The 12,319-nt window shown below is 31.8% G+C and overlaps 1 protein-coding gene across 1 annotated transcript; it reads left to right on the forward strand.

Annotated features, from left to right (window-relative positions):
- The first annotated feature begins 8,484 nt into the window (after positions 1-8,484).
- On the forward strand, positions 8,485-11,903 carry LOC113373312 (piggyBac transposable element-derived protein 4-like). The gene is made up of 2 exons (XM_026613653.1): positions 8,485-8,513; positions 10,118-11,903. The coding sequence occupies exons 1-2, from the start codon at positions 8,485-8,487 to the stop codon at positions 11,901-11,903; spliced, it is 1,815 nt and encodes a 604-aa protein (XP_026469438.1).
- The last annotated feature ends 416 nt before the right edge of the window (positions 11,904-12,319 follow it).

Here is a 12,319-nt window from a genome sequence, read left to right on the forward strand (position 1 = left end):
AGCTCTTTCAAAGTGATTTTGAATGAGCTGATGACTTTCGTCAAGAGAAACAAGACATCAGCTTCACAGATCAATCCGTGAAAAAAACTATCTTATGTTACCTATTAGACGAATGAAGAATTAGACTGTTTCAAGAAAACGCTGAAAAATATGGACCGGCGGAACAACAGAAGCAATTGATTACATCAATGATAAAAGAAATGTATGAGCAAAAACCTTACAACTTTGTTTTCAAGTGCGGGTTGGAAGGGTAAGAGAAACACTCGAAAAAGTAAATGTGATTCCTGTTCAATTATTTTCATCCACACACATTATCTTTTTATTAGAGAGCAATATATGGCAATCCTTATTAATTGACTAATATATTTTATAGCCATTTATTTTAACAAATCAATCTTGGAATTTTTTTTATGTATTTCATCATTTGGATCTACATTGGATTTATCATGAAATTGTTCGAGTAGTCTCATGATACTTGTTGCAAAGGCTTGCTGGTCCTCGTATCAATTTTAGTAACTGTCCCAATATCTTTCAAATGGAAAACAGCTGCACTGGTCAACACTGATTTCTTCCCTTACCGCATCATTTATCATGTGAAAAATACCATGAGTATTATATACAAGCATGCATTCTCCAAGAATTTTTTATTTAAGAATTCAATTTTTTATCCAAGGATTCAATAGTGAAATGAAAGAAAATTTTTAACTTCCCGAAGGAGAAGTTTATGTTTTCATAAAAAAATTCGATTCGCTAATTTTATGTTTTCTCGACGTTTTAAGCCATTCTGAATCGAATGAGACCAAATTTGGAAAAAGTATGTGTGTGTGTGTGTGTGTGTATGTGAACAGATTTTTTGCCGTAAATCGACGTTTTCTCGAAAACGGCTGGGTCGATTTCAAAAATTTAAAAGCCATTCGATGTATCTCGACGAGACTATTGTTGTCAGTTTTGTGCGACGATCGGCCAAGCCGTTTCTTCATAAATGGCAGAAAAGTGAAAAATTTTTCGTCTACGTTTTAGCCCGCAATTCTGAATCGATTTTGAAAATTCAAAAACCGTTCGAAAGATATTGGTTGGGAATCGTGCTGATTACGTGCTGATTTTTGGTAGAGATCGGCCGGGCCGTTTTCTTGTAATAAAGTTCTTAAAAAAAAAATTTCGACGATTTTTGATTATTTTTTGACGATAGATACCATAGTCTTCTAGATCATACTAAAATATTACGGCCCTACGACAACTGGTTCAGCTTTAAAAATTCGTCAAAGTTTGCAAAAATCAGTATGGTCTTTTTGGCATTTGTCAAAATTAGACTTTTGATCGACGTTTTCTCAAAAACGCCTGAACCGATTTTAAAAATTTAAAAGCCATTTGATGTATTTCGGTGAGGACTATCGTTTGTCAGTTTTGTGCAACGATCTGCCAAACCGTTTCTTTGTAATTGAAAAAAAACTTTTCGTCCACATTTAAGCTCATCCTACCGAACGATTTTAAAAAATCAAAAACTGTTCGAAAGATATTAGTGGGAATGATACTGATTAATTTTAGGTGAAAATCTACCGAGCCGTTTTCTTGTAATTAACTGTTGAAAAAAAGTGTTAAATTTTCGTCGACATTTAAGCTCATCCTACCGAACCGATTTTAAAATATCAAAACTGTTCGAAAGATATTAGTTGGGAATGATACTGATTAATTTTAGGTGAAAATCTACCGAGCCGTTTTCTTGTAATTAACTGTTGAAAAAAAGTGTTAAATTTTGTCGACGTTTAAGCTCATCCTACCGAACCGATTTTAAAATATCAAAAACTGTTCGAAAGATATTAGTTGGGAATGATACTGATTAATTTTAGGTGAAAATCTACCGAGCCGTTTTCTTGTAATTAACTGTTGAAAAAAGTGTTAAATTTTCGTCGACATTTAAGCTCATCCTACCGAACCGATTTTAAAATATCGAAAACTGTTCGAAAGATATTAGTTGGGAATGATACTGATTAATTTTAGGTGAAAATCTACCGAGCCGTTTTCTTGTAATTAACTGTTGAAAAAAAGTGTTAAATTTTCGTCGACATTTAAGCTCATCCTACCGAACCGATTTTAAAATATCGAAAACTGTTCGAAAGATATTAGTTGGGAATGATACTGATTAATTTTAGGTGAAAATCTACCGAGCCGTTTTCTTGTAATTAACTGTTGAAAAAAAAATTTAAGCCGATTTTCATGGAAATTTTTTTGGCAATATACATCATGGTCTTATAGAACTTACTGTAATATTACGGCCTAACGACAAGTAGTTTAATTTTAAAAATTCGTCAAAGCTTGCTAAAATTATTATCGTTTTTTTTTTAAAGTAGGATTGATGAAGTATATTATTTACATTTTTTTTTTGATTAAGTCGATTATTTACACATTTCGGGAAGTTCATGTAACTTGCCTCAAGGCTAAATACCAAACCAACTAGTTTATCCAAGAATTCACATGAAATTAAAAAAAATGTGGTGCACATGTGGAAGACATTCTTTTTTCCGAAATTTAAAAATCGTATGTATAAAAAGTAAAATATTCAACTTGAGTTTACATGGTACAAGCAACGACATGAAAAAGCATACTTAGATAAAATATGGATCGAAAATTTGAGCATTACAAACATTGAAACGTATATGGAACTAAAAAATATAAATGGAGTATTTTCGTTTCTAGTACAGAAATAAAATCGATTACAAAATGCGCAGTCTCTTGTATGTTCAAAAATAAATCTTATGCAACGTTAAATATGTATAGCTTTAATATAGTGGCAAAATAAAAAAATGGAACTAAAATTATAAGAAACATGTTTTACTTTTATTATAGCAATAGTATGTGCTATTAGTAACTATAATTATATTATTGATGATTCATATAATTTTACATTCATTTTAAAGTTATCACATTGAATGTATTGTAGAAATGTATTCAGCGTTTGTAGTTTTCCAATTGTAAGTTTAGTGAAAAACAAAGAAAATTTTATTATGTCTTACCAGTTTATCCTACAAGTTACATGTGTTGATCATTGAATATTTAAAATTAGTTAAATATAGCATATTGCATTAAAAACTGATTATTCTCTTCAAGAATTTCTTAATATTTGCAAATATCAATACAAATTTTAAATATCGATTTCGAGTGCGAATCGATTTTACTCTATATTACTTTTTCTTTATATAATATCCAGGCTGCACAACATGTTTAAATTTCCTTTTTATATCAATTTAACAAACTTAGTAGATACATATACATAAGTGATTTGGTAAAGATTGGGAAGAACTTTTACCAGAGATCAGTTAAGTCAGTCGAAGGTCCCAAGATTTTACAATCACAATTGAATTGGACAAATCAATCTTCACGACCTTGAATAATTTATATAAGTATTGAAATATCTTCGTTTGCCAATAGATTATAGCATTTTATACATGGTTACGATTTGCGTACAAATTAAAACAATCCTCTTGATTTGAACCTTTGAGCGAATATTATTTATTGTGATGTCACTTCCTTCTTCGACTAAACTAAGGATAGTTATACCATTTGATCCATGATTAAGAAATCCGTACAAATTAAAACTATGTTCCTGATTAATTATGCATGGCGATGAAGAATCTTCAAGCTAGTACTATTTATTGTGATGGCACCTTTTCTAAATATCTCAAAATTATTAAATGTGTCAAAATTCCTTCTGCGACTGAATTATAGATATCATTTTATTTAACATTTGGTATTGATCTTCGAAGAAAAATAATCTAGTAGCCAAATAGATCCAAAATTAAATAAAAAAAAAGTTGAAGTATGAATTACGATGTATTCATACTTTGCATCCGCTTCAAATTTGATATTTGGTTAATAATGTAAATCCAGGGCGGTTGGTTTCTTCTATTTGGTTGAAAACTACTTCGAGTAGTTCACAAACATAAAGACATGACTGTCTTTGACTGGATTGGAACGAACTTCTATTTGGATGTTTCAAATAGTTTGGCACAATAAAGCCATCAAATCATTGCCATCACAATGGTCATTATAAATCAAATTTCCTTTTTCATTGTCATGTGTGATTTTTCAACAAATAGACCAAGAAAATTGTAATGTAAATAAATCATAATTACTGACACTATCGAAATTAAAATTGTATATAAAATACCGTGTATTATAAACTAAATCCTCGTGTTATGCTCAATCGTCTCAATCAAAGTTAATTCCTTCCATGACATGTTATATGCTCATGTTATTTTACGTAGAAGCAAACCTATGCTCTCTTCAAATATTCATATCGTCAGTCATATTGAAATAAATGAGTCATTATAGTAAATATTAATCATATTGCTTACTATTTTGTTTCACTTCCAAAAATACTTAATTGTTCTGGTTCCAATGGATTCGCAATTTCGTTATTATATTATCGTTATTGTTGAACCTCAATAACAGTGCTTTTACTTCAATTCATTCATTATCTCTTGTTTCATGTACGTGATAATTTTTCATTCCATTTATAATACTCCTATTACCATAATCTATCATCTGAACATTTTCTATTATTTTCTTTATTATAAATTTTATTTTCTTTTCTGAATTATTTATTTTATTTCCAAATTTGTTTTGTTAGCATTCAACAAATAAAGTATCTTCGTGACTGCTAAATATTTTAACTAATTTTACATATTCAAAGACTAAATCACACATTATTTAGTATTATTATCACAACATTGATTTCGAAAAAAATCACAATTCAAGAAAACTACCGGCAAATTTACAATACATTACATACTGATGTACTAACGCGTTTGTTTTTTTAGATTTATTTTCGCTTAACAAGAAACTAACTAAACAGCTCAATATCATTCGGACGATTTAAAAAATAATTTAAAAAATGTCACATTCTAACAATTTTCTAGATTTACTAAACCACGAGTTATGCTTTTTATGTAGTGGATTGGCATGCAACACTCTACCAAATAGAAATAAGAAATTTGAAAATAAGAATATTTGAATATTCTTTAAATCCAAGATGTATAACTTGATGTTGCCTTCTACAATTCTAGTATTCTATTGATATGTTTTGGATTTTGAGTTCTCTACATGGTGCACCACTAGTACTACAACCTGGTAATACTTTAATTGCAAGTATTACCTTGATAAGATTTCCATTAAAAAATTTGTCATCAGAGTATTGTTTCACTTATCTTCAGTAGAATTTTGGACAAATAATGAAATTGTTCGCGCCAAACACGCAGCCTACATAAGATGTTATAATTTACGATAAGGAGGATAAATGTGGACATATACCTTGTTCGTGGGCTCTCAATGCCCAGAAAACAAACTATTTATGGCCAATAGATAATTCTCCATTGAAGGTTCATAAAATGATTAAGTGGTGTATGTAAGCCCCTTCCTGATACTGTGAGATACAAAAATTGTCACGGGGAGATGCGTAGCTACATCTTCAAATTATAAACTAATAAAAGTGTATGAAGCGAGGGCAGAGTTCACATCCTGTGTTGATAGTGAACAGGAGAAAAACGAACAAATAGAGGATAGCCCCAATATAGAGAAAGGTATATTATTTAACCCCTTAACCTAAAATGACGAGCAGAGCCCGCGGGTGATTTCTAGGCCAAACGTAAATATTAAGGGCCTAGCCCGCGTACGATAATCGGTTCAGAAGCAAATATTACGCATTACGGACATAGCCCGGTACGGCAATCGCAAGTATCACAAAATATTTATTCATACAATACTATAAAACACAAAATTATTTTAACTTTTGTGAAAATCTGTACACAGTGTGGGAAAATAGTCACAAACGCTGCGCCAGCTTGTACAACTTTGGCCCAACATTTTTGAATCTAAATTGTAAGTTAAGGGGTTAATATCTTTATATCATATCATTCAACAAAACATTCATGTTACTATTTATTGCAGAAGTGATATATATATATATATATATATATATATATATATATATATAACGAGTATATATATATATATATATGAAATTGAACATGGAAAAGTAGAGGAGAGTCCCAATATGGAGATGGGTACATTATTTAAAATTTATATATTTAAACTATTTATTAAAATCTTTCAAATTCCAATAAAAAATCAATAGATATGTCGCAGAGGAGGTGCGAAGAATTAATAAACAAAATACAAATTTACGGGACAAATTTCAGCAGAGCATCAAATGTGCTGAAAAATTCTCTTGTATTCCAGCGACGTTAAATTTAAGGGCAAGTCATAAAATGCAAAATTGAAAGAACATACAAAAAACCGAATGGAAGAAAGTTCACATTTGAAGATAAAATTCTCTCATTGACATTTTATAAAAATGACGCCAAAGGCCTGCTATTTCTGGAGGCAAATATTTATATTGCCGAGTCTTCGAACTTCTAGAAATTTACTGTATTGCATGTTGAAATTAACGATAAGCATTTCCAATCATTAGAAGCTGGTTATTTCCATTATATATAATTTAGTTTTACCGTTAAGAATTTGATAGTTTTTTTATTGTGTACTAGCTGACCCGGCAAACGTTGTTTTGCTAAATAAGGTATATTCTAAACCATTTCTAGAAAATCAAAAATATTAATACTTTAAGTGCATAAGGATGTGTTGTTTGAATGCTGTATACAATTAGGTCTATATATTGTCAATACAATCAAACTGCAAGTTTTATACACTTTTTATAGAAAACATCGTATAATCCAAGTTTTTCAGATTCTTTTTAGATTCTGGATTTAGTGTATAATTGTAAATAATACTACTGAGCTTATACAAAATTTTCAAATTTTTGCGAGGAGAGATAAAAAATGAATTAAGTATTTCTTCTTTGACCTGCTTTTTGAAAAGTTTCAAGTTACATTCGATGAATTAAAGTAAATTTAATAAAAAGTATATATGTAGAGCAGGGCGAGACACAAAGGTCCAATTTGACTGAGCAAATATAAACTATATTGTGAAAACCATAACAATTATATCACAGCAAATAACACATATCAAACGAACAATTATCTGACTACGTTCAGTAAACTGACATCTACTTCATCATTGTAGAAATGTGTTTTTTTATGTCTTTCAAAAATTTGTTATCTAGACCTATTTATTCTATATGCGGCGTAACTTGTAACGGGCAGGTAGCAAAAGGTTTAAGCCTTATTATAATTTTAAAGTTATTTTACAAAATAATTACATTTTTAACTAATGCTAAAACTACCAACGGAAGAAAATACTTTTATTATGGATTTTCAAAGATTACCGTTTATCTCCCCCATTTCAAAGATTATCGTTTTCAAATCAAGGTTGTAGCTGGCTATACATCTTTTTTCCTCTACTTTCAAATATTGTTGTTAATGATGCACAATGCTTAACTTTACTGATTTTTGGCACATTGGTGGTGGACCTTTTTAATCCCTGACCTTCATATATTACTATCTATTCTGCGATAAATTCTGGGAAATTATAACTGGAAAAATGTTATTCGACAAAATGTCCATTTGATCGATACCAAATTTAGGTTCTGAATTTAAATAACACAAATAAAAAATAATATAACCTAGAAAATGTTTTATAAATACCAATAAGTATATAATTATACAAATGAGATCTTTCAGAGCATCGTGTTTGAGAAAAATATGCCAAAAAGTGCATTTTCATATTAACATTTCAAAAAGTTGATATTTTGAGTTTCTAGTAATACTTGCGGCCCGTTTACTAACGTTTTGTATGTAAATAAAAACTACAAACAAAACTACTTGCTACAATTCAATCATAATTAAATAATATTCACGTAAAACATCCTATTAAACATAATCGAACATCATCTGTCAAAAACGTTTGACATTTCATATATTAGACACCGTCCATTGTTTTATTTCAATTACGCTTCAACAAAAAATTTCAAATTAAAAATGTAAAGTTTCTACGCGGATTTGAAATAATTTCTCACCATTTGGGCAATCTCTGGATTGGCACGAATTTTTCAAGACTAAGACTGGCCAAATCCATTCAGCCGTTTTCGAGTTTTATTCGGACATTTGAAAGACAGCTCCATTTTTATATATAAGATTATGTATTGTAATGTTATGAATTATGTTATGTGCTGTTGTATCATATATTAAAATTGTATTTTAAAGTCCTCCTGGAGCTTCTGTGTGGGCTATATGATAAATAAAATAAATAAAATAAAATAAATAACTGCGCGTGTGCTTAGACAGAAGCTGAAATCATTAATTGACTTCATTGTTAAATATTCTGTTTTTGGTATCACACGTTGTTGGTTGTACTCGATTGAGTGGCAAAAACGTGGATTGCCTCATGTCCATTTTAATTTGACTTGAAGATAAAATCCGACCACAAAATATTGATCAAATAATATCAGCAGAAACAGCTGATCAAACAACAGATCAAAAATTATTTGATATTTTCACGAAACACATGATCCATGGCCCGTGTGGAATTTTCAACATGGAGGCGCCATGTGTGGAAAATGGAAGGTGTGAGAAAATTTTTTCGAAGCTACCAACTAATGATACCATCAGGGACGTTGACGGTTATCCTCTGTACCGACGCAGAGATCAAGGCAATGGTGGACACACTTTTACAATAAAACTACGTAACTTTGATGAGCCAGTTGAAATAATAGGTGGGTTGTAGCACGCTCACCATTACTTACAAAAGCATATGAAGCTCATATTAATGTGGAACTTTGCAGCTCAGTCAAATCTATAAAATACATTTGTAAATACGTCATTAAAGGTAATGATTTAGCAATATTTGAGCTACAAAATATTAATAAAATATTAATAATATTAATAAATAAAAATGATGAGATAACGCATTATCAAATGGGTAGATATATTAGCAGCAACAAAGCTATTTGGCATATTTTTAGTTTTCCAATTCATGAACGAAACCCTTCTGTCCAGCATCTGGCAGTTCATCTTGAGAACGGACAACGTGTGTACTTCACAGCACGAAATTTCAGCAAAGGGCATTTGAGGGATTTGAGGGACCAAAAACAACATTGGCAGATTTTTTTTAACTATGTAAGAAAAATAATATATTGAGGCGAGGGTCGCCTAGTGGGTAGCATGCTCGTCCCCAGGGGTACTCGGTTCAAAGCCCCACCGGTGGCGTAAAATTTGTACTGTCAAATTAAGAAAATGAAGTACAGAATTTGAATAGTGAGATATTGAAGTAAAAAGCAAAAAAATGAAACACGAACATTAAGAAGGAAATGAAGAAATATAGAAAAGGAGGAGTTACCTAGAATTATGACAACTGAAGTAAGTAAAAATATAACCAATTTTTCATCGGCAATACTGGTATTAAAACCGGGATCCAGGAATTTCATTTTTCAAATATCGAATACCGGTATTTAGATTTTTGTACGGTATTGGGAGCCCTACATCTGAATGAGCGGTTTCAGTTGGTGAAAATATCACGACAGAAAAATCCTTTTAATGTGGTCACTATGACAAGAACAGTTTATTATAACTTTTCATTGTTATTAAAACCGAATGGTCCCTATGTAATAAAAAAATGAATAATGATCAAAAATCTTTTTTGTGGAAACCTGTACAATGGTTATGGAATGGGTGGAGGGCTGCTGATTGTATATTAATGAACCTCGAAAAATAAAGGCAGTCAGTGAGTTCAAAACCTCTTCAAATCCCAAAGAAATTAAAATATTCTTAGGTTTATCAGGTTACTATAAAAAGTTCATAAAAGATTTTTCAAAAATAACAAATCCATTCACAAAATGACTAAAGAAAATTCTAAATTTATTTGCTCCAAAATTATATTTAACCCGGTGCCAATGACGCTGGGTCATAATGACCCCGAGACGTTTTTTAACGAACATATATTTTGTTTACCCGGGTTATGTGGTTTAAGCGTTTGAGTAGCTGAAGCGATGCCTCCCCGCTACCCGCCCCGATGGTTCGCTCAGTGCGACGCCGCCCGCGCAACGAGCAACTCGTGCGTCAAGTCCAATCGGGTATGTTTGACCCAGCGTCATTGTAAATGTAATATTTTCGTGACATACTTTTATTTTCTATTTAGTGATTTTATATTTATTTTTTGTGTTCTTTAATAGGTTTTTGAAGAAAATGGCACTGACAAATGATCCGCGGAGAATATTGGAAATATTGGAAGAGTCAGATGAAGACCAATCAAATTCTACTTCGGACGCCGAGGTTGAAGACCATTTATCGGAACGAAGTAACGATAGCGGCACCGAACAACAAGTTAGTGATTCTGATGCGGACTCTGATTCATCAAGCAATTTGGACCTTTTGAGATTACAAAGTCAACAAAATCGGCATGTGTTCAAAGGAAGAGATGGAACTTTGTGGCAAAAAACACCAGCACGATCAAACGTACGTACCAGATCAGAAAATATTATATCCGATTTACCTGGTGTTAGATCCGTTGCTCGTAATGCAAAAACTATATTTGAGTCCTGGAGCTTATTCATAACGGATGATATATTGAATACGATTCAAACCTGTACTAATTTACACATTCAAGAGAGGAGAGCATTGTGTGCCGATTTGAGCAAACATAGATATATGGAAGAAATAGAAATTAGTGAACTGAAAGCATTCATAGGCCTTCTATATATTGCCGGATTTTACCGTTCAAACAAACAAAATTTGAGTGATTTATGGCAAGTAGATGGTACAGGCGTAGAAATCTTCAGGCTCACCATGTCAATCCAGCGATTTTACTTTATACAAAGCTGCCTACGTTTTGATGACAAATCTACACGTGCTGAAAGACAACAATTCGATAATTTAGCGCCGATAAGGAATATTTTCGAGATGTTTGTACAGCAGTGTCAAAAAATGTATTCGCCAGGCGAAAACTGCACCATTGATGAGATGTTGGTTGCATTTCGAGGACGTTGCAAATTCCGGCAGTATATTCCATCTAAACCTGCCAAATACGGAATTAAAATATTTGCCTTAGTAGATGCATCAACATATTATGTGACCAATTTAGAAATATATAGCGGAAAGCAGCCAAGTGGCCCATACTCACTCAGCAACAAACCTTTTGACGTTGTAAATCGCGTCGTCTTGCCCGTTTCTAAAAGCCATCGTAACATAACATTCGACAATTGGTTCACGAGTTATGAATTAGTATCTCACCTCCTAACGGAACATAAACTTACAGCAGTTGGAACCTTACGCAAAAACAAACGGCAGATTCCACCTCAATTCATTACAACACGTGGAAAATGTCCAGGATCATCTACCTTTGGACATCAAAAGGACATAACTCTAGTCTCCTACATTCCAAAGAAAAATAAAGTTGTCTTATTGATGTCCAGTCTACATCATGACGAAAAAATTGATGAGTCTACAGGTGACAAAAGGAAACCAGACATCATATCCTTTTACAATCACACCAAGAGTGGAGTGGATGTAGTGGACAATCTTTCTGCGTCATACAACGTGAGTAGAAACACAAAACGATGGCCATTGACTATCTTTTTTGCAATGCTAAATATATCGGAAATAAACGCAAACATAATATACCGGGCTAATAATGATGATACACGCATGAAAAGAAGACATTTCCTAAAAAATCTGGGACTCGCCATGGTGCAGGAACATTTACAAGTGCGACGAGCTCGAGTGAATTTACCACGTCAACTGCGCAAAAGAATCGCACAATTCACAGGTGAAACCACAGATGAACCACCTCGAAAGATTCTAGGCGTTCGCAAGAGATGCCAAATATGTCCGTCCAAAAAAGATAAGAAGACAAGTCATACCTGTCATGAATGTCAAATTTATATATGCCCTGATCATTTTATTACCTACTGCAATAATTGTAGTAGTTCGATGTCAGTAAATGAGGAAATAGAAGACTGATTGGCATTTATAATTAAAAATAACTTAATTTGATCTCTTTTTTAGTATTATAAGATGTTTGTTACCAATGATTATTAACATTACTTAAACCAAAACTTATAATTAACATATGTTGTTTGTTCAAAGTTGATTTTGCATGTCTTGTTAAGTATGTCAATAAAAGTTTAATTATTATATATTAGTTTTATTTTATTTATTTTTTATGCAGAAAATACCTTTATTTAGTAAACATTAATTACAATTTAGTAAAAGTATATATTTTTTATTATAAATCCTCAATAAAACGTCGGGTCAAAATGACCCAACGTCATCGTTCTTGCAATTTTTTTCGCGTCATTGGCGCCGGGTTAATACTTTGAGGGAAAAATTAATAAACCCACTAATTTTACAATATCCAAATTTTGGTAGGAATTTTT

This window comes from Ctenocephalides felis, unplaced genomic scaffold (genome assembly GCF_003426905.1).
Source record: "Ctenocephalides felis isolate EL2017-DRISC unplaced genomic scaffold, ASM342690v1 CF-g0.4_SCAFFOLD_00101, whole genome shotgun sequence".
In the NCBI taxonomy this organism is placed as follows: domain Eukaryota; kingdom Metazoa; phylum Arthropoda; class Insecta; order Siphonaptera; family Pulicidae; genus Ctenocephalides; species Ctenocephalides felis.